General features: G+C 46.8%; 1 protein-coding gene across 1 annotated transcript in view; it reads left to right on the forward strand.

Moving 5' to 3' along the window:
- The first annotated feature begins 27 nt into the window (after window positions 1-27).
- The window catches only part of NOC2L (NOC2 like nucleolar associated transcriptional repressor), a 53,961-nt gene continuing 31,338 nt past the window's right edge, over window positions 28-22,650 (forward strand). Inside the window, exons 1-12 of the mRNA XM_074924578.1 lie at window positions 28-139; window positions 334-498; window positions 2,051-2,219; window positions 2,758-2,871; window positions 3,873-3,993; window positions 4,902-4,992; window positions 6,688-6,766; window positions 8,705-8,815; window positions 10,557-10,670; window positions 11,282-11,470; window positions 13,760-13,899; window positions 17,900-18,011. Of these exons, the coding sequence (XP_074780679.1) occupies window positions 120-139; window positions 334-498; window positions 2,051-2,219; window positions 2,758-2,871; window positions 3,873-3,993; window positions 4,902-4,992; window positions 6,688-6,766; window positions 8,705-8,815; window positions 10,557-10,670; window positions 11,282-11,470; window positions 13,760-13,899; window positions 17,900-18,011 (1,425 nt within the window). The 5' untranslated portion in view covers window positions 28-119. The remainder of the gene's footprint in view (window positions 140-333; window positions 499-2,050; window positions 2,220-2,757; window positions 2,872-3,872; window positions 3,994-4,901; window positions 4,993-6,687; window positions 6,767-8,704; window positions 8,816-10,556; window positions 10,671-11,281; window positions 11,471-13,759; window positions 13,900-17,899; window positions 18,012-22,650) is intronic.

Raw genomic sequence — 22,650 nt, forward strand, 5'->3', positions numbered from 1 at the left:
GGGAGGGGGCGTGGCCGAGCGGGAGGGGGCGGGCCCGAGGCCGGGCGGGGGCGCGGCCTGCCCGCCCCGTGGCATGCTGGGAGCGGAAGTGGCGGCCGCGTTGCAGCGAGGCGGGCAGCATGGCGCCCGCCGGCAAGAGGTGAGAGGCGGCGGGTCTGCGGGCCCGTGGCGCTGGCCGCCGCGCTGGGGTAGCGGCGGGGGGTGGGAGGGGTGCCCGTGGGGTGCGGCCGGCCCCCCACGTGTGGCTCGTCAGCCCCGAGGCGGCGGGGAGCGGGCAGGCCCGGCGCTGCCCGCCCGGCTCCCCGCTGAGCTCCCTCTCCCCACCGCCCCCAGGAACCTGGCGCAGATGAGCCTGGATGAGTTCTTGGCCGCCGAGTCGGAGCCTGACGGTGCCTCGGAGGGGGATGATGAGGAGGAGGAGGTCGCGGCGTCGCGGAGCGGGAAGGCGCGGCAGGATGGGAAGGCGAGGCGGCCGCTCCAGGCCCGGCCGGCTGCGAGGTAAGGCCGGGCCGCGGGTGCTGCTCCGCCGGGCGGTCGCTGCTCACCCGCTGTGGGTGAGGCTCGGCGCGTCCCAGCACTCGTTCATGGTTGCTTAATTTTTTTTTTTTCCCATTTTTGACCGCTTTTATAAGTAGCCGCAGGACTTCATTGCAGCATCCGTCATAAAATGAGCTAGTTCTGGGACAGACTGGTCAGAGGTGTCTAAAAGACCAGCGTTCAGCACCACAGTGTGGTTATGGGGTACGGGACAGTTAGGTTTTCTGTCGGACTTGTGTCAGCTCAGTAGCTGCAGTGGAGAAATGTGTATGCTTTTAATCTTTTTACAAGGTATATTGGAGTCAGGCAAAGCTTACTTTGTTTTTTCTCAATTTGTGTGTATTTGCTATTGTTGAAAGACATTGGGGTATCTGCAAGATAAAAAATGATGAGGTAATTCTTAGGCACTACTAATCATTGGTAGGGCTAATTAGGCTGGGCATAGAGTGGAGTAAGAGCAGCCCTCTGGAGGAAGGCTTCGGGGTGGTAGTGGGTGGAAAATATGAGCCAGCAATGTGCCCTCGCAGCCCAGAAAGGCACCCGTGTGCTGGGCTGCACCCAGAGCAGTGTGGGCAGCAGGGTGAGGGGGGGATTCTCCCCCTCTGCTCCACTCTGTGAGACCCCCCTGCAGTGCTGGGTTCAGCTCTGGGGCACCAACAGCAGAAGGACACGGACCTGCTCGAGCGGGGCCAGAGGAGGCCATGAAGGTGCTCGGGGGGCTGGAGCCCCCCCTGTGAGGTCAGGCTGGGAGAGTTGGGGGGTTCAGCTGGAGAAGAGAAGGCTCCGGGGAGACCTTAGAGCGGCCCCCCAGGGCTGAAAGGGACTTTTTATCAGGGGATGTAGGGATAAGATGAGGAGGAATGGTTTTAAAATGAAAGAGGGTGGACTTAGATTAGATATAAGGAACAAATTCTTCCCTGTGAGATGGGTGAGGCCCTGGCACAGGTTGCCCAGAGAAGCTGTGGCTGCCCCCTCCCTGGAAGGGTTCAAGGCCAGGTTGGATGAGGCTTTGGGCAACCTGGGCTGGTGGAAGGTGGCCCTGCCTGGGGCAGGAGGGTTGGAAATGGATGGTCTTTAAGGTCCCTTCCAACCCAAACCAGTCTGTGATTATTAGAGATCAAAATAATTCTTTAGTACTAGATAAGATTTCACCAAGCTTTTGTTGTCAGGTTGCTCTGGCAGTACAGCTTTCAGTATTCTTTATAAAAGCTCAGGAGACTAATTCTGAGAAATTAAGCAAGTTTTCTTCTGGTTTTGCAAGATGTTTTCATGACCTGATCAGTATCCCGGTAGAACCTGATAACTTGCTGTCAAGATCTCTTGATGCTTTATGAAAACAACCTTTCACAAGTCCTCTGGAGCAGGTGATACAGAACTGTGGCCACAGCCCTGGTAAATCACCATTCAAATTAGTCTCAGGTGTGCTTTGGTGCCCAGAAGTTGCTTGGTTTTTTTTATAGCACCAGCAGAAGTTTGAGCAATGAATAAATGCGTGTTAATTCTTATCTACCAGGAAGAAAGGAAAGGCATCCGAACACAAAGATCAGCTCTCCCGGCTGAAGGACAAAGATCCTGAATTCTACAAGTTTTTGGAGGAAAACGATCGCTCACTGCTGGATTTTGATGCTTCAGACAGTTCTGATGAGGAGGAGAGGTTGCACATACCACCTGATACACTGGAGGTACTAGGCCTTGTTGTGGAGTGCTGAGGTCAATGATTGTAATTACTTTTGTGTTAAGTATTTGAGTTTCACTGCAAGGCCTAAGCATATTTGGGCTTACAGTGGCACAGGTGGCTGGGGAGGGGCTTCCCCAGGGATCATCCACAGGTGTACAGGCTTGTAATCCAGAAGTCAGCTGTGGGTTTGAAATGAGCAGGAGTTTATTCAAGATTTTGAAAGCAGAGCCTTAGAATGGATTTTCTTTGTGGCTTTGGTTTTGTGTCACCTTTCCCACTGAGTTTGTTTTGCCTTAAGTGATATGTTTTCTCCTTGATGTTTTATGTTGTTGCACATGGTATTTATTTAGCAAAGCTTCAGGGCTTATGTAGCTTTTTTGAGTTTGTAATACCTCCGATGTCATTAGTGCTTTACACAAAGTGCTGATTACAGCATTAATAATTCTCTGCTGCCTGTCTTTCTCTTCAGTAGTTACTCAGCAAAAGAGGTGGGGCCACAAAAGTTTGTAAGCTTTTTCTCCATCTTGGTATTGACTCTCTAGGAAGCAAGTGATGAAGATGAGGATGAAGAAGAACATGAAAAAGTCAAACGGAAGAGAGTTTCTCTCATCCCTGTGAGCATGAAAATGGTTGAAGAATGGAAAAAAGCTGCAGAGGTGAGCAGGGACATGGAATACAAGGCACTTGAGAGTTCTGCTTTAAGCATTCTTCCACATGTGTTGCTGCCTTTAAAAGACTTCAATTTGTTCATCTTTCATAAAAATCTGCAGAGATTATATATGTCCTACATGCAGGGTCATGCTCCTAGACCTCTTGCTACTTCAGCATGACTTGTCTTTGCAATTTTTCTTGGGCTGCCAGATTTGAGTGCTTGCACTCCATCTGAGGGGGAAGCTGGAGAAACTTGTGTGGCTCAGGTCAGAGTGGTTAACTGGTGATTATTCACCCTCTTGCTAAGCATTGTGCCTTTGGCAGCTCCAAGAACTTTTTTAGTAACATTCTGTGTAGTGATGAAATGACTTGCTGCTTCTGACTAAGAGGGGAAGGGAAAGGTCAAATTGGATAGTTGCTTGCAGCTGGAGGATTGCTTCTCAACCCCCAACCAGTTAAAAGCCCCAGAAGCCTATTTTAGAGCAAGTGAAGCCCACTAGCATTTGGTAACACTGTCTTGACATTTTTCCTTCGTGTTACAGGATGGAGCTATTTTTGCAGTCAAACTTACAACAAATTCCAATACTCCTGTCCCAGTAAAGCACTTCAGAGTTTCAGAATGTTTCCTTCCAGGACTTAAAGGGGCTACAGGAAAGCGAGGAGGGACTCTTGATCAGGGAGTATAGGGATAGGATGAGGGGTAATGGTTTTAAACTGAAAGAGAGTAGGTTTAGATTAGTTAGAAGGAAGAAATTCTTCCCCGTGAGAGGGGTGAGGCCCTGGCACAGGCTGCCCAGAGAAGCTGTGGCTGCCCCCTCCCTGGAAGGGTTCAAGGCCAGGTTGGACAGGGCTTTGGGCAACCTGGGCTGGTGGAAGGTGGCCCTGCCCGGGGCAGGGGGTTGGGACTGGATGGTCTTTAAGGTCCCTTCCAACACAAACCATTCTTTGATTCTACAGATAACTGCCTGCTTTTTCTCCTCAGCAATCTTTTTTCTTCTTTCCCCAGAGAAGGCCAACACCAAAACTTTTCCATGAAATCACTCAAGCCTTCAAAGCAGCTGTAGCAACCACCAAAGGAGATAATGGTGGGGCTGATCCCAGCAAATTTCAAGTCACTGATGCTGCAGGTGAGTTGGGTCAACATACTACTTCTGTGAGAGAAGGGAAGTCATTTGGTAGGGAAGAGAAGGGGGATAAGTACTGCCAGGAGTTAACTTTCCCTTTCACACCCTTCATTTCACTCGGATAGCTTATCTTCCTGGTGATGAGTCTGTGCCATGGTGTCTCTCCCGGTGTGTACACGTACCGCTGGGCGTGCAGACACCCAAGGAAAGTACCATGCCTCATTCACTAGGCTTCTGTGAGTGAAGTTGAAGCTAGGTGCTGTTTATACACTTGTAGTACATGGACAACTTTTGCTGTGGCTTCTTGCCAATCCCTCTTAGAACTAATCCTACAGGACTATGTTAAGTCTTCCTACCAAATAGCATTCTGTAACCTCACAGCAGTTCAGAGTTCAGTTACACTATCAAGTTCATGTTCCCCTAGCCAGGACCTCTGCAAATACTGCGTGTTTAGATCTCTACAGGATTATCATGCCTGTAGAACAAAGGGGATGCAACCTCTCTCCAGCCTAGCCCCCTTTTGCGTAAGCTCCAGGTTTTGCCCACAGACCTGTGTTAGACTTGCAACAGCGTGGCTGAGTAGGAAACATCTTTATTAGTGTCTTAGAGGATGTGACCTGCAGCCCTGCACCCTGCCTACTTTTATCACTAAAGTAGCAGGAACTTTCTCACTCTGTTTTACAGCTTGTTACTGTGTGCCATCTGGAGCTGGCATTGTGGGGTGGGACTACTTAAACCCAGGTGTTCTTAATCCTTTCTTGCTTGGCATAGGGATTTTTATATCTCTTTCACTGCTTTTGGTAAAATCTCATTCTTTAATGTAAGACATTACAAAGAATTCACATGTCCATTTCCATGACTTCTATTACTTTTTTTAACTTACAAATGTTTTACTGACTTTTCTTAACCAGTGTTCAATGCCCTTGTGTCCTTCTGTGTCCGGGACCTCTTCCGCTGCCTGCAGAAGCTGCTTCTTCTGAAAACCCCAAAGAACAAACTAAAGTAAGTCTGAAGAGATCTGAAACTGCAGGTGAGAGAAAGCTGGTTGGGGTTTTTCAGAACTGAAACCTGGCTGTGAGGCTGGAAAAAGTTGGTAGCTCTTCCCAAACACTAGCAGAGTTACCTGATTATATTCAGTCATCTGAGCCAGGTTGGTTTGTTTTTCCCCAGAAGCATGTCCTCTGTAATATTAGGCTCCAGCCATTTGCAGAGGACATGTGGTTGCAACAGAAAGATCTGGAATTGCATATGCTTGCACTCAGGAGCGCTGTGAAGGCATTATGAGTTCTTTTTTCAGAGAAAGAGACCAAGCCTTCTGCCTACGCGTGGGCAGAGTATCACAAGTGTGTGACTAGTTAATCCAGGGCTTTGGCAGCTGTATTGTGCCCAAGTCTGGTGGTGTGAGGGCTGGATCATCTGAGTTTGAGCTGTTCACTGTTAGAGCATAGATGGAATGGCGGCAAGGGTGCAACTGGGCAACGAATGGTACAATTAATTTTTTTTTTCTGGAAGAGCAGCATTTCTGTGGTACCTCTGTATCACATTCACTGATGCAATTTGATTTGACTGGAGAGGAGGAATGACAATTTTGGAATCTCAACTGCTGCCTGGGAGCTAAGAATTTTCTGGCTATTGTTTGGGTTGGTGCTCTTAAGTTTCAGAGTCAGGCTGGGCCCATAACTGAATAGTTATCAGCATGGCTTACCCAGGAGCAACTGGAAAAGGTGCTGGAAGCTCAGTAAATACCAGTAGGAAGTCTTGCTGGACAGACCAGTACCACAGCTGGGGACTGTGAGTCCAGTTTCATAAAACAAGCTGTGAAGTTCCCCATGTGTTTTGCAGGCTGGAGCAGCCTTACTTAGCCTCTGTGCCTGTTTCTGACTAGACATTCACAGAAGCTTTTTACCTCAGTTCTCTCTGGAGTTTTAGCTGCTCACAGTTGTGTTAGTTGCTTCATAGTCTGAACTCTTCTGTTTTCCTTATTGTTGGGTAGAGTGAGAACTGAATGCCTTTCAGAAGTGCTTTCAGTTCCAGGGTAAATTTTGTGGCAGTTTTTTTTTAATTTCCCTGACACAGATGAAGGGGAGGGGTGAGCTAAACTCTAGATTGCTTGTTGACAGCGGTGCCTAGTCTGAGAAGTAAATTCCAGTTCTTTTTGTAAATACCAGCCTCTTTCCTCTCCAGACTGGACTTGTACAGACCATGTCTGAATTTTGGGATGGCCTGGGGGCACTACTTCGAGTGCAGTTGTCAGAAGTTTAGAAGAGACTGAGAAAATGTCTCAACTAGTCTGATCCCCAAAATAAAACTCTTGCTGCAGGCCAGCCTGCCTTCTTCTCCAGCAGTGGCTGCAGAATGTCTGACTGGAAGATAACATCAGTGTGAGAGTTTCAGGTCTTGAGGCTTTCTGGCTGTCACGGCTCCCTCTATCACACTTCTAGTGATCTGGGTACTCTGCTGGGAAGCTCTTGGAATTGAATTTTCTAATGCTGTGCTTCAGTCAGTTTTTACACAGTAGAAGTACTTCTTTTGAGCCGTGACAAAATTGTTACTTCTCTTCTTGCTTTGCAAGCCATTGTTTTTACTCACTGGCAGTATCAAGGAATTGAACTCACTGTTCTTTGTGCTGGTGGAATCTAATTTATTTGGTGGGATTTTTTTTTAAAAAAGCTAAACCCAACTCTTGCTCATTTCCAGAATAGTCCTCCCTTCCACCAGCCCACTTTGGAGCAAGCTGCGACTGGACATAAAAATGTACCTCAGTTGTACCATACAAGTAAGGAATTTCAGCATTTTTCCCTTACTGGTGTCAGTCTGTGCATTTCTGGGCATGGGGTCAGTCTGCATTGCTGGGCTCTTGTTCAGGAAATTTTGGAATGAGGCAGATGGGCTTTTGCATCTGTAAACACCACTGCTAAAAGGAGAGCCAAGTTGATAATTAACAAAGCAGGTAACAATGTAGCCTCAGGTTCTTTTCCATTTAAGACACTTCGATTTGAGGGTGACTTTCTGGCTATCACAATGCTGGGAATCTTAAATACTGGTTTCTGTGCTGCCTTCTGTAGCAGAGCATAAGTAAGGCTTTACCAGCAGAGACTGCAGCAGGCAAAGGCACCCTCAGTGAGTCTCAAAGCCTTGGGCATCTGAGATTGTGTGTCCATCCAGTGCCCTGTATTATTTCTGGAAGTTTTTGGTTGAAGTAACAACTAGGAGGTCCATAGGATGGTTGGGTCAAAATAAGTAGCCTGTAAAGAAGGGCTGGGTTGTTATTCTGGCAGTTTTTTCTGACAAATTAGTACTTAGTGGGCTTTAAAGTAGCTTGCAGTGCTATGCTCCTGCGTTGTGCATTTTAATTCATTTTTGGCGCTATGATCTTGCCACTTCATGCAGTGAATACAAAGACATTGATAACCTCACATATGACATCTCCAAGTATGATAATGCTCCATCCCCCTAGGATATCCCATGCATCCAAAATTCCTGATGTCTGGTGTTGCAGAGACAATTCATGGATTATTTCTGAAGGAAATTCCTGCCCCCAGTTAATATTTTTTTGAGATTGTTTCGTCATGTGTCTCCAGATTTGGAATATTAAAAACAAAACAACATTGAAATAGTTATTCTTCAGAAGCTGAAGGAAGGGGTTATAAGCAAAGAAAAAGTGCTGATGTCTCTTAGCTGTAAACTGGCAGAGTGACTTAGCAGAAAGTGCATTTTGATCAGCAGAGCTTTTTTTCTCCAGTTGTGCTGCTCGCCAGCAGCAGAAGATTGCAGTAGAAAAGGAAAAGCTGGCAATGCAGTCCAATTGGAGTAATCCCTATTCCTGTGCTTACTTCCAAGTGCCCTCAGTCCCAGGCTTTCCTACAGTGGTTTTCTGGCATAGTAGTTTCTGAGCAATATTTTCTCCTTTCCTTTTGGTGTGTGAGGGACTTTGTAGAAGGCACCTGCTCAGTCTGGAATCTTTGCAGTGCAAGGAGAATGAGGAGGAAAATTAAAAGTAGAAAAAATGTCTCTGCTTTCAGCAGCTGGGATTGAAAGCAAGAGGGGGCACTGCATCAGGCAGAACCTCTCAAACTGGAGTGACTTGAGCTTACTTTTGTCTTCAAATTAGAAACTGCAAACATCTCTGGGTTTGGCTCTAGGTGAACTGAGCTGGAAATACGAAGATACTGTTTCTTAATAGTTTGTCTGGCCTTTTCCTTGAGGTAGAGTTAGCCTCTTGATACCCAGTAGTATTCCAGTTTCCCATTAAAGAAATCCTAGTGGAATCCAGTAAGTTAACACATAGTTCAGATGGTTTGTTTCCAAGCCTTGTGTAGACTGCAGGTGTCTTCGTCCTGCTTTAACCAGTTGTAGTGAGATGACAGACATGGGTGTCATGCTGTAGTAAAATGTCTGAAACTATATGTAGACTTAGCTTTTGCAGGATACACAAATGAGGTGTTACGTGATGAGCTGAGGTGCCATTAGCTTGAGCTCACGTTTGCCAGGATGATGTATTTTCAGGGGAGTTCTTTAACCTGCCATGTGTCTGCTCCTTTCCTGATACAGCTTTTGCAGGTTGGTTTGAGCTACTTCCTAGGGAAGGCTGGTCTTCCAGTCCTCTGGTAACACAGAAATACTTGGGAACAGCAAAATACAGTTGCTTAATGATAAGAAAAGGGTGATGAGGACTACACAGTAAATGGGCTTGTGGGTTTTTTTCCCTCCATAGCTCCTGTCTTGTTTAACAGAAGCCTCAGTGGGTGCAGCTGTCCTTCAGCATGTCAGTTCCACAGTACCTTACTATTTGTCCTTTCCGAAGCAGTGTCGTGCTCTTCTCAAGGTAAGGTGATGTGCTATGATGTGTCATTTGGATGTGAGGTACTCGCTTTACCCTTTCAGATAAGCCTCTTGTGGTATTTGGGCTGGCTCCCGTGACAGTTCAGTCTCTTGTACTCCTCTGGCATTTCTTTTGGTTGTGGAAAGGACTCCTGCTTCTCTCGCAGGCCTTCGGGGCGTGGTGAAGTGCTCACGCTGAGGTGAGTGGGCATGTGGCTCTGTGTGTGTAGCTGCTGCTAATCCCCATGCCAAGTGACACGGAGGTGTTCTGGGGAAGCTGCTGGCTTTCTCACCACAGATGGAGTAATTGCAGCCTGTGTGCTGAGTCTGTGTGTACGTCTGTGGTAGTATTTCACTCTCAAAAGCTGGGGGTGGAATATTTTTGCAGGAACTTAGTCACAACTGCTGAGTGCTTAAGAACAACAAAGGAGGCGTCGAAGAGGGCGACAGGGTGACATTTAAATGAAAAGCTCCAACGGAACATTTATGTGAGCCTGGGAGCCCTTTGATAAAGATGACTGGTACACCTCATATCTGAAGGTGTAGCACTCTGCTTTCTGCTATAGTAGGGACTTTCAAGCAGGCTTTTTCAGCTCTGCAGCTGCAATTCTCTGGTTTCCTGTTGAGTTCATTAGTGCAGACAAGGTAAGTAGTTTTTGGAGGCATCGGCTGGGATTGTGGTCCTGCCCAGCCATGTCCGAGTGAATCTGTACTCTGAACAGGGAAATGCAGGCAGGCCTGGCAAGAACAACATCCCTTCATTCGCTTCTCAAGAAGTTGAGGGGAGAGACCAATATATGATTGCTTTATGCAGCACAGAGATGCTTAAGACTCGGATCAATGAGTTTATATGTCAGAATTGGGTTGTCTGTTAGCCCAGACCTCTACACAGACAAACCTACCCCTCTCCAGCTGGTGTAGGGTTTTTTTATGAGGCACTGGGTGATCGTCATTGTGTCTGTACCAGAGTGACTAAGGGTTTATCTCAGCAGAAGTGTTGCCTCACACAGGTCCTGGCTCTGGCTCCAAACCCTTCTGCTGCTCTATCATTTGCATTAATACAGTCAGTGTCCAGGGAACTAGAATTAAGTCAGCTGCCATGAGGAGATGTGTCTCAGGAATTGCAACCTATTTGCCCAGAGGGAGAAACAACTGATAAATCAGAAATGAGATCCTGGTGTCCCCTCTCTAGAGACAAAGGCATGTTTAATACAATTCTTTGAGAAACTAGAATTGGTGTTCACGGTGAGAACTGGAGTGCAATTGCTGTGTAGTTGTATTCTGCAGAATTCAGTGTAAGACACGAAAATGACTTTTTTTATTGGGCTGGAGCATGTGTAATCTAGTGTGGTGTCACTGTCTGGGGGATGGTGAGGAAGCTTTACAGAGCCTTGGAGATTGAGTCACATGGGCAGGCTGGTGCCTGTGGCTCAGAAACTCAAATGTGTGTTTAGGCACATGAATAAAAGTGTGTATTTTTCAGAGATGCTAGTTTTGGACAGTTTCCTTTATTGATTGTGGAAACGTCAACCTTGCCTTTGGTGTGGCCTCACAGCTAGAGTATGAGCACAGAGTGGCTGCCAGTGCTGCTGTGACTGGTTCTCTGACAATACAGCCTGCCATCTTTGTGTCATCTTCTCCTCACTTGCTTTTTTTGGTGTGAAGGAGGGAAGCTCAGGCCTCTTTAACCAGGAAGGGGCTCTTTGTCCTTTCACTTATCTTCATCTTTTTATTTTCCATTCCAGCAAACAATTAATTTGTGGAGCACAGGTGAGGAAACAGTGAGAGTACTGGCCTTCCTTGTGCTGAACAAGATCTGCCGCTACAAGAAGGAGGTGTACTTGAGTCCCTTGCTCAAGGTAAGGCTGGTACTGGCTTTACTCCGCAGCTTTTCTTTCTCATGTTACATGTGAAGACCTTGGAGTATGAGCTGCAGCCTTTTAGGTAGGGCAGGTGCTGGAGATGATGCAGCCTACCTCCAGAAAATTAAACAGGGAATAAATTCTCTGTTAGGTCAGTGATGTCTTGCTTCCTACCACTGTCCTTCCTGCTGTAGGCACACGGGGTCTTAGCAGGTAAGGCCTCTGGTACTCATCTGTCTTCTGGATGAATATTCATCAGAGTTGCTCTGATCTTTCAGCTAGTAGCTGAGGCTCCCAAAGGTAGTTTGGGTACTGCTCTTACAGCAAGAGAACTGTGACCAACCAGAAGCGTGGACGGCTCAAAGCCATCCTACGGTTCTGGTAGGGGCATCTCCACGCTCTGTGCTAAACAGACTCTTTCCCATCTCCCCTGAAGAAGGATCAAGCTGAGCTGGGTTATTATTTTTGCGTATTCCTTTGAAGTGATTTGCCTTACAAAAGGAACACTTCACCCCTGGTTTGGACATACCTGGGTGGGGAAGATTAGTGAAAGAATGTTTTTGTCCTGTTTTCTGTGGTTGTTGTATCGAGTCCTATTTTCTGCACAGCAAATGTACATCGCATTTGTGAAGAATTCCAGATTCACCTCTCCCAATGTCCTGCCCATGATCAACTTCATGCAGCGTGCACTGACAGAGATGTATGCCCTGGACACCCACATCTCTTACCAGCATGCCTTCATCTATATCCGCCAGCTTGCCATTCACTTGCGCAGTGCAATGACAATAAAGAAAAAGGTGGGTACCCGTCGGTGTGGAGGGAGTCTGCCCTCCTGTGGGGAATGTGCAGAGAGGGGAAAAGGACAGTAGCCACTTCAGGCTTTTGGTGGCATCTCTGAAGTGTCAGTAGTTGTCTGACACATTTCATAAAGTGCTGAGGAATTTCTGCCAAGGGCTGGCAACTTCAGAGATCACCTTGTAGTTGCCTGTGTTAGTTTAGAATTTCAGCAAGGAAGGAGAGACAGACAACTGTAGGGTGAGAGTTGCTTTTCTCTCCCCAACTTGCAAGAGTTTGTGATGCACATCCCATCTTCTGCCTTGGGCAACCTTTTTCCATTCTCTGAAGCTGCTGTTTGCAGCCTCTGTCACAAACCTCATGGTAAAGAAAATTAGGAACCACCCTGGTGTGTGCATCTTTCCAGTGAAGTCCATACTATTTCAAGGAATTAATTGAACAAAGCAGCTCAGACCTTTTGGGGTCAGCCCTGATTTCAGCTACCTCCAGTCTGACCTCAGAAATCTGAGTCAGATTGCTAATCCTGGTTTTAGTCATGTTTAGCAAAACAGACCCTTAGAGATTAATTGTTCAGCTGCTTTCAAACATTGCGGGATTGGTGACCAGTTAAATCTCCTGGCTCTTCAGACATGGGGATAAATGAGCAGAGATAAATGAAGTCTGGGCTGCATATGCCCTAATTGGATTGCATTGGCTTCTTACACCCTCAGTCCTGGCCCAGACAAGAACTAAATCCACTTGGTTTCACCATTGGAGGGTTGTAGGAACTTCATATGACAACAGCACAACCAAAATATACAAATCCAAGCAATAAGCCCATTTAAATTGAGCAGTGGGTGGTTGTAAAAGGTGATTACTGGAGCAGATTGCTTATCTCTTCTGTGCAAGAGAAGCTGAGAACAGAGCTGCTTGGTACATCTCAGTGAGCTGCTGGGAGAGCTTTACCATTTCCAGCTGTGACCAAGGTCCCTAGTACAAGGTTTGGTCCAGTGGCAGCAATTAAGGGCTTCTGTCCTTGTCTCAGAACTAGTGCATCATGCTTCATCCACACCACGGAGGTGACCTGGGCCTTGAAAGTCTGTCTAAAACAAAACACGTGTTGGAAATGAGGCACCTTAAATGCAATCTCCTAAATTCTTGGTGCAGTTCTGGGGAACACGTGGGCCTGCAGAACTCTTTGAAGAGGGTGTCCTTAAGGGACTCCTGCACTCTTCTGGGGTTTTATCTAATCTGGCACCGAGTTGCTTAAGCGCATGGCTGGGAGACTGGGGTCTTGCCCAAATATTCTTGGAAGCAGCGCCTCTTGGACTGGTGCAAGACTTGACCCACACCTACCCGTACTACTGAGCCAGCCTGAAATGCTGGTTCAGTGTGGTTTTGCACGTCAGGCATGCTGCTGGCTGGCTGCATTGTTTTTGCTGGTAACCATAAAGACTGGCTGAGAAACTAAAGTTTGTTCTCAGCTCTGCTGCCTGTCGTTTTTACTCTGCAATTGAAAAAAAAAAAACCAACAAACTGTTCTGGGTAGTGGCTTTTCCAAAAGTAGGGAGGAGTGCTCAGACCTTGCTTTGACAGTGAATGTTTGTAGGAACATCTTTAAAATGAGCACTGTTACTACCTTTCAGAGCTAGCAGGGTGGTGGTTAGGGGGTTTTAATAGAGCTGTGTAAATGGAAAACTCAAGTGGAAAGGGCAAGCTGCTATATAACCAAAGGAGTTCAGTGCAGAAAGGGGAAATGCAGATGAATTCAGATTAATTTCTTGCTAGTTTGAATCTGTAGTGTAGCTTCACACGCTTTTTTTTTTTACCCCTCCCCTCTGGTCTGCAAAGGCCAGAAGGTAATTTATAAGGGCATCAGAGATGGGTACTATTTTCCAGCCTTCCTACCTGTGGGAGATCAGGGACTTTCCCAGGGACTGTGGGTAAATGGAACAGTTAAAGGTTTCCTAATGCTTGGCCACATCCCACCATCTGCTGTGAGCTGGGTTGTTAAATCATCCTTCTCAAATGAGCCGTACTTGGGAAGAAAAGCAGTCTGTGTGTTGCTCATTATTTCCTTCAAGGCACTAACTAGTACCAAATCATGTTGCCAGTGCAGGATCTGAATTTGCTGGATGGTGGGGCATCCACTAGCATCAAAACAACAGCTAGAATGTTAGTTATTCCTCTCTAAAGAGTACACAATGTCTTTGAGAATACTGGATAAAATGAATCCTGTAGAGAAACCAGAGTGAGCTCCTCTCAAATGCCACATTTTCAAGTTTGTATCTATGTTTTTCCCTTTCCTGCAGGAGAACTTCCAGTCTGTTTATAACTGGCAGTATATCCACTGCCTCTATTTCTGGTGTCGGGTTCTCAGCACCATCTATCCCAGTGAGGTCATGGAGCCGTTGATCTATCCTTTGACCCAGGTCATCATTGGGTGTATAAAGTAAGTAGGAGTTTTTTCTTCTTTTTCCTATCCTTCTGCTTGCTTGGTGTGGCAGAGCAGTTCCTAGGGGGTGTTACTTCTACATGATTTGCATTTAACCTTGTGTTGTAAGTCAGAGAGCTGCTTTTGATTGAAGTATTCCAAGTGAAGATGTGTTGTGAGCACCTGTATGTTTAGGTGGTGAGAAAGTTGTATGTAGGTTATTTTTTCCTAGAATAAATTCTCTGTATAAGAGAAGTTGCAGTCTGAATAGATTATTCTCCCAGTTGTATGATGTGCCAAGGAAAAATGCACCGACTTGCCTCAGGACCTAACAGTGCCAAAGTTCAGGATCTAGTCCTCGTCTCTAGTTTTGTAAATACAGTTAAAAGATGCTTTTTTTTGGTGTGCATATTTATTTGAATTTGAAGAACTAGGACATGTTTATTGTTTTTAGTATGTTCCTGCTGAGAATTTCTCTTTTCCCACCAGTTTATATATTTATAGTGGAACTTTCGTGCTTCGAATTGGCTTGTTAGTAATGAGCATTGAGGGAATTTCTGAATCTCTGGTGATCTCTGAAATCCTGTTAGCTCTGTTAACCAGATTCTCAGATTTAAAACACCACCCGCCTGGTCTTGTAAAACTCCCAAGTGGTGATGAAGATAAGCAGATTTAAATGATCGTTACAGTATGCATACATCCCTCTTCCCATCCCCCGCCTGCACAGGCTGCTTCCCACTCCTGTTGTAGAGCTTTTGTTTTCCTGTGGATGGATCTAGGGCAGTTTTCGACCTGTCCAGGCAGATAAACCAGTTGTTTGGGGCCAAGAAGAGGTGAATTGGGTGAGTCTCAGTAAGGGCAGCAAAGAGTTTGTTAACATGTGTGATGGACAGGGCTGCTTGGCATGAAGTACAGTCTGACAAGGCGTTAAAGTTTTGGGAACCTGACACATGGGTTCTAGGATTGAGAAAATAGAAATAGATCCCACCCTGGCTTCCTTGCTGAGCTGTGTCCAGGATATAAAAAGGGAATAGGTAGGTTAGCAGGTGTGGGAATGATGTGGCTCTGTGGCATCGGGCTGTGCCCAGGATCCTTCCTGGGTGTAGGCAGCCTCTTAGTGTTGGTGGCTCTGCTGCCTAAACTGAGACTAGTGAGAGTCAGTCTCTGTGCCACAGCCCCTGGTTGTAGGTACACCTGTAGCAACTGAGAAGAATTTGGGGTGTTTCTGTGGGAGGTGAGAGGTTAAATAATCAATTTTAAAAAAAAATTGATCTGCAGGTCAAGGGGTTTTTTTCTTCATTTGCCACTTTATGCATTTTTGGAAGGCCCATGTAGGGGTTTTACATCTGCTTTGGGGCTGCTTGCTTATTATCTGACTGCTGCCAGCAGACTTTCTTGTGGAGGTGGTGTGAATGAGCAGGACCCCTCTCCTTGTTTCTCTGGGCTGCTTGGCTCTGAGAGGAGAGGGTGTGTGTGATGAGGTGGTGGGGCAGGATGCAGTGTAACATCTGAAACGCCTGCTTTCACTCTGTTCCTGATGTAGTGGGGCTGTGGGCTCGTCTGGAGGGTGGTGGTGGGGCTGGGAGGAGACTCCCCTTCCCAGTGCTTTGTACCGGGAGGTGGCGCCTGGCTCCAGCACAAGGGCAGTGAGCTGGTGTGTGTCTGTCTGGGACCTGATCAGCTCCTTGTGCCACCCTGGCCTCTTCCGTGAAGGGAATGAGAAGAAGCCACCATCCACCGCAGCCTTGTTGCTCTAGGTAGGGACTAGAGCAGAATTTGAAAAGTGATTAAACAAGATAACTGCTAGAAGAGGGTTGCCTGCTAAAATCAAAATTAGCTCCCTCAGTTTCTTGCTCCCTCTTATTGCTTTCCAGCATGTAAAATGCGTTGAAACTGTTTTTAATAATACATATTTCAAAAATGGACCCCATGCATGTCTGGAAGCTACCTGTGCTCAAGATGTGGTCCAGGGAAGTTGGAACTGCTGAATAGAGGAGTGCTGGAATTGGTGGTTTCTGACTTCTGTGATGCTGGGCAGAGCCTCACTGCTGAGTTTGCTCCTGGAATTGCCATGTAATAATGAGTTATTGGTTGTTTTTCTTGCAGCAGAAGCTCCTGTTCTATGTTACCCTCTTCCCCTCATTCCATAAACTTTTTCTGACCATGTCTGCTTGGATTTCTACCTTGCTCCCAGTCTAGGCTATAAAAATGAAGTTCCTCCCCAACTTATAGTTAAATGAGAGTTTTTGTGCCTGTTAAGCTTTTGTTTCTGGCCTCTCAGCATGTACAAGGGAAAAAGCAGGCACAGCCTTGGTGTCCCCTGAGCAACTCCCCTTGGTGACCTGTCCTGCTCAGGTGGAGGCTGATGTTGAAAGAAGTTTTGTCTGTCCTCTCTAGCCAGAGGAAGGTTGTGGTCACTCAGGAGTAAAGCAGAAGGAGCTGTAGTGAGTAAAAATAAGCCTTGAGAAGCCTCTAGGCTGTTCTCTACACCACAGCTTGTGCCCTGACTGCATGGGAGAGAAGTACAGCAGGCGTTCCAAGAGGTAGTGGTGGTAAGACATTAGAGAGCACTCTTGGCTGAAGATGAAATGGGAGTCAGTTTGAACCCCCCCAGCTGCACCATGGAGTGACTAGGCAGTTGGACCTTCCTCAGCAGAGCTGGGACCCAGCTGTGTTTTGTATTCCCTGTGCATCCAACCATCAGGAAGTTGAGCAGATTGTTGCATCGCCACACACTCTAAAATTAATGGTCTTGGTTTACAGTAAATCTATACACTTAACAGGTTTATTCCTTGATCAATTAATTCCCGAGAATGGCTTTCGTCATCTCCAGTGGTGCCAGATCAGGGGTGCAAAGTAGATTTATTTCTATAATGGATCCAATGATAATTATTTCACTATTTGAGGGGGGATGCAGGTGATTTATGGTGACTGGTCAAGCATTTTTTTTTTTCTCTCCTGGATTGTTCAGCAAGCTGTTTGGGGAGGGGAGTGCTTCATTTATCAGACCTGTTGCCTGGGAACCATGGTGGGTTTTTAAAAAAAAAAAATAAAATTTTTAGAAATCCTTGTTAATGCTGGAGGCATCCATGTCTTCAAGTACAGGTCATTCAGCGTGAGAGGTTTTGTGAGTGCTACAGCAATGAAGTCTGGTGTCTTTTAGGGATAGCTCTGCACTCTTCCCTCTGCTGCTGGCTTACATGGTGCAGGGGAAGCTGAGCCTTCTCAGTCCCAGCCTAACAAAGGGAGTTGGCTCTATTCCTTAACACCTGAATTTGTAATGGTTTGAAGTATGGGTCCAAGTCTGGCTTTTTCCCCTCCACGCTGGTTACTGGCTGTTCAAATGTACATGTTACCTCTGAAGGAGATAGGAATAGCTCAGGTGCTCCTCTGGATTGGAGAGGGCTGAACAGATCTGGCTGTGAGAGGTCACTCTCATTCCCACTCTGCCCTTCTGATATGCTCGTTGTTGCTAGTCCAGATCCTCCTGCCTCGGTGATGTTCCACGCTAAGAGGGTTGCTGTTCAGGTGACAGCATGACCTCTGTGGGTATACAGAGGGTACTTAGGCTGAAATGGGAAACATCTTCCTCCTTGTAATCCCTCTGGTGTGCTGGGGGAGCCCTTTTCTTGGTTAAACTGCTGCTCTGTGTAGGCACTTTACTGCCACTTTTCCTACCAGGTGTGCCTACCTGTACTGGAGGGGTGAGAGCTGAAAGTGTTGAACGTGACATCAGTGATAAACTTCATCTACAAAGCTCTTGTCCTGTAGCACTTTCTCCCAGCAGAAGCTGGAAACCTCGTGCTTTGGTTGCAGGAATTTGTGTGTTAGCGTTATAGCTTTAACACGTGTAAATTTTATTTCCAGCTGTGGGATAGCTGCAGCAGCTCAAACAGTTTGTGGTGCAATACTAAAGCTGTCTTCTGTAGGGTAGGAAAGGCTCTCAAGTGTCAATGAAGTCTGCAGGTGCAGCTTCTGTATAAACTTGGCCTAATACCCTTTCTTTTTTCCTCTCCAGGCTGGTACCAACAGCTCGTTTCTACCCTCTGCGCATGCACTGCATCCGTGCACTTACACTGTTGTCTGAGAACACCAGGACCTTCATCCCAGTGTTGCCGTTTATCCTGGAGGTTAGTTGGTTCCTGCTGACATAGCAACGGCTGCTGCCTAATAAACACACGCACACGATATCTGCCAACAGCTCCCAGGATTGCCCAATTTGCTTACTCCCTAAAATCCGTGGCAAACAGCATCAGACAGAATATATTGTTTGGTTAGCAAATAGGATTAAACTTTTATTGGCCTGTGAGCAGAGAGTATCTGCAATCAGCTGGGTGCAAAAATACAGTCCTAGATGGTTTAACTAATGCAGCTGGAGTAGGCAGAGTTTGCCAGAGAAGAGATTCAGAGGCTCAACTGGTTGCAGTAACTCCCCAAGCTGTTGTTACTCGATCCTGCTGATGTGTTCATATCGTAGCAAAAGGAAGGGTTTCTCCTGACTGCAGACAAAGGGAAATGAAAGGAAAAAAGCCCTTCAAGAATTAGAATTTATTTAGGAAAAAAAGTCTGTGAACACAACCCAGCAAAATGCAGTATGTTTGAAATACTGGTGCTAAGAGACCGTCCAGCTTTCCCATGTATCCAGATGCCTGACATCTCTCCATGTAGGTCTTTCTGGCATTGCTGCTGTGAGAAGGTAGTACAGAAGTGGTGCAGATTTCACTGAAGAAGTGTGAGCGAGGCAGGACGAGGAGTGCAGAAACCACAGTAGGTCAGCATGAGGCTGGACGCTGAAGAGGAGGAGGGAGACTTCTATAATAAATGACCTGAGTCAGCCAGGCTCGTTTCTAATCAAGTTCTGTTGAAGCAAAGGCTTTTGCGGTTTTGTGTTGTTGTAAACGTCCTTTGCAAACCACATCCTCTGAGCCTGTGGAAGGCGGTGATGTTTATAAATCTCCTCCTGCTCTCCTGCCTCCTCCGCTGCTCCCTGGCCCTGGCCTGTGTGGCTTTGCCATTCGCCTGCTTCCTTCCTCTTGTTCCTGCATATTTGAAATTCTGCCGACCAGATTTAGTGATAGAGGCATCTCCATTCTGGGGTAGTGGAGCTTGGGGCGAGGATGTTTTTTTCTGCTTTTTAGTGCTTTGAGAGATAAAGCCTCATTCCCTTTGGGGCATGTCACCCCCCTTTGCATTCTGGCCCCAGCACCTCAGCTCTAATCTGTGTCGGGCCCCAGCCAGACGTTACCACGCTGCACACTGAGCTTCCTCTCAGCTTCCACAAGCCCCTGACCACATCCGATCCTGCTGTGTGTGTTTGTGAGGCACTCTTGGTTTAGCTTGTCCAGGTGTTGGTGGGTGACAAAGGAGAGATGGGGGCAGGGTAAATGTGTGCATGTGCATTGCTTGCATACTTTTTCACATTACTTTTTAACAATTACTTTGCTTTCACTTCTGTATCTCAGGGTGAATGGCATGATGTTAAACTCTCAAATTTCCTTGCAGCTGTCAGCCTTCCCTTTCTTCCTGCCTGTTTCCTGCAAGGGATCCTTCAAATATTCTGTGCTGTTCCCAAGAGTATTCAGGGCTATTACCTTTATACTTCCATCTCTTAGCAATTCCCTTCTCTCTGTTACGAGGTATCTGAATGCCTGTACAGCCTGTAGTGTGTCTCCACAAGCTGTCTGCAGGCAGGAGACGTATTCCAGTTGTGTGGATGAGATGGTAGGAAGCTTTAGCATACAAAAGGGAAGTGACCTGCCCAAAGTCCCACGGTGGTTGTGGCGTGGTAGGAGAAGAATCTGCATTCTGACACCCAGCCTAGTGCTTTAACTGTGAGCCTGTTTCTACCAGTGCACAAATACAGCAGTGACTTAGTCAATAGATGTTAATCCCACACCATGTCATAAAACATAACTCCATTTTAAACCCATTATCCAAACCATCATGAGATTGAGGGATCTGATCAGTGTGTTGGTACTAAGCAGTAGACTTGAGGGGCATGACTGGGATCAGGGGGGTGGAGAGAAGCCTTCCCAGCATAAGGTCTGCTCCATTTGAGAGGAAGGAGGAAAGGCTGCTCTGTCCCTGTTGCAGCTGGATCCCAGAATGGTTGTGGAGTTTGATCCTGTTTTGTGCACTTTCTGGAGAGGGCTTTGCAAGGCCTTAGAGTGTAGATTCTGTGAAGCTTCTTGTGTAAGAAGTGACTGCAACTCAGTGTTTCCCTGCCCCCTCTCCATCAAGGAAACCCAACCTTTGCTACCTCTTGTCTCAGCCCTGTCGCTGCTGTGCTTTCAAGAGATGGCAGATTGAACGTTTGTGCGATTCCCGTAGGCACAGGAATTCCCCAAGCCCCTGCCAATAGGAATGAAAGCTGGCTGCCTGATGCATCTTGACAAGGGCTGATGCTCCCCAGCGTGGGCATCCAGTGCTGTCTCCTCTTTGACGCTGCATTCCAGGATGGAGCAAAAGAAGCTTGCTAAAATTACTTCTTAGGAGGAGGTGGCTTGGGAGAGAGCGTAAAGCAGGCAGGCTTTTATTTTTGTATTGTTACTCCCCTTGAAGGGCCTGTGAGATCCCAGGCTTTTTTCTTTTTGTCATCACTTCAATTATTGTGTGACAGGCACTAGTTTCTGCAGCAGGAAAATTGGTGGCTCATCTGCTGGAAGGCAGGTGTGGATAAACAAGGTGGAAATCTCCCCGCAGGCGGACTTTGCATGCCAATTTAAAATTGGCTTCCCCTGTGGAGGGATGGGAGAGGAGGTTAACCCTGACATGCTTAGGAAGGCATGAGTTTCTCGCTTTGAGTCTTGTTTTGGATGTGCAGCTTGCTTCGGAGAAAGTCCCCAGGGGCTTGGAGTGCAACATATAAGGGAGTGGGCAGTGAGTTGTGTTAATTACCTGATGCAAAGACTGTAGTTGGAGAATAATTCTGGACATTGTCATACACTTAAGCACAGATTTGAAATTAGTTTTCTTATTCTTTCTGAATTAGAAAAACATGGGCTCTTTGCCTCCCTTAGGAAAAACTGGAACTTTAGATAGACAGAGCTGAACCACTGCACCAGCTGAAGATGTATCTTTCCTTTTTCTCATTCTCCTCCCTGACCACTATATTGCAGCTCTTAAATTCTGGATCACAGCCCTGCAGGTACCAGGGGTTGTTGGAGTGAAATCATGCCTGACCAATCTAATAGACTTCTATAATGAGATGATTGGCTCGGTGGATGAGGGGAGAGCAGTGGATGTTGTTTATCTTGTCTTTATCAAGGTTTTGGATACTATCTCCCATAACTTCCTCACAGACCAGCTGCTGAATTGCAGACCAGATAAGCAGACTCTGAGGTGCATTGACAAATGGCTGAACTTCCAGGCTCTTGCTGTGATCAGTGGCATGAAATCTAGCTGGAGACTAGCCACGAGGGATGTACCCTGGGGATTGATACTGGGGCTGATACTAGTTATCATACTCATTAATGGTTGGAATGGTGGAGCAGAGTGGCACCATCAGCAAGCTGGCAGATGATAGGAAGTTGGGAGGAGTTATTGATATTCCAGATAAGTGTCCTGTGATTCAGGGGGACTTTGACAGGTTGGAGAAGCGGGCAGGCAGAAACCTCATGTAGCTCAGAGAAATGCAGCATCCTGCACCCGGGAAAGAATAACCCCATAATAACAACAGCCTGGGGGCTGACTGTCTGGAAAGCAGTTTTGCAGAAAAGGACGTGGACAACAAGGTGGCCAAGAGCCAGTGATGGGCCCTTACAGTGAAGAAGGCCCATGGTCTGCTGGGCTGTGTTGGGTGTACCTTTGCCAGCAGTTTGATTGTGGTCTTTCCCCAATGCTGAGCTCTAGTGAGGCCACAGCTGGAGTTCTGTGTCTAGTTCAGGACTCTCCAGTGCAAGAGACATGGATATACTGGAGTGAGTCTAGTGAAGAGCCACAGAGATGAAGGAATTGGAGCATCTGTCATGTGAGAAGAGGCTGCGAAAGCTGTGACTCTTTAACCTCAAGAAGAGAAGGCTCAGGGAGGTTCTTATTAATGTGTATAAAATACCTGAAAGGAAAGCCAGGCTCGCAAGTGATGTCCAGTGACAGGACAAGATGCAGCGAGCACAAATTGAAACACAGGAGGGTCTGTCTGAACATCAGGAAACTTTTTTTTCTGAGGGTCACTGAACACTGACACAAATTGCCCAGGAAGATTGTGGAGTCTCCATCCTTGGAGATACTCAAAAGCGATCTGGACATGGTCCTGGGCAGCTGGCTCTAGGTGGCCCTGCTTGAGCTGGGCAGGTTGGACAAGATGACCTCTAGAGCTCTCTTTCAGCCTTAATCATTCTGTGAATAAAGAGGTTGGAGCCAAATTTTTCTCAAGGGCAACACACAGAAAATAAAATATAGGAGGTCCCACTTAAGCATTGGGAAAAACCAAAACAAAACACAAATACACCCCCAAAAAAACCCCAACAATTTTATATGGTGAGGCTAGAACAGGTTGCCTAGATAAATAACGGAGTGTCCATCCTTGGAGAGACTCAAAATCTGACTAGACATAGCCCTGAGCACCCTGCTCTGCTTGACCCTGCTAGATGACTTCCAGAGGTCCCTTCCAGCCTGCACTGCTGTGTGAGTGCTTCAAGACAGTTTCTGGAGAAAGTCAGGCAGCTTGCTATCTGAACTCTACAATAATCAGACTGCCTGAATGGTTTAGCTAGGTGCTCTTGGGAGGGCGACTGGCAGAGCAGAGGGAGAGCTGTGGGGAGGCCCAGC

Source organism: Athene noctua, chromosome 22 (genome assembly GCF_965140245.1).
Source record: "Athene noctua chromosome 22, bAthNoc1.hap1.1, whole genome shotgun sequence".
NCBI lineage: Eukaryota > Metazoa > Chordata > Aves > Strigiformes > Strigidae > Athene > Athene noctua.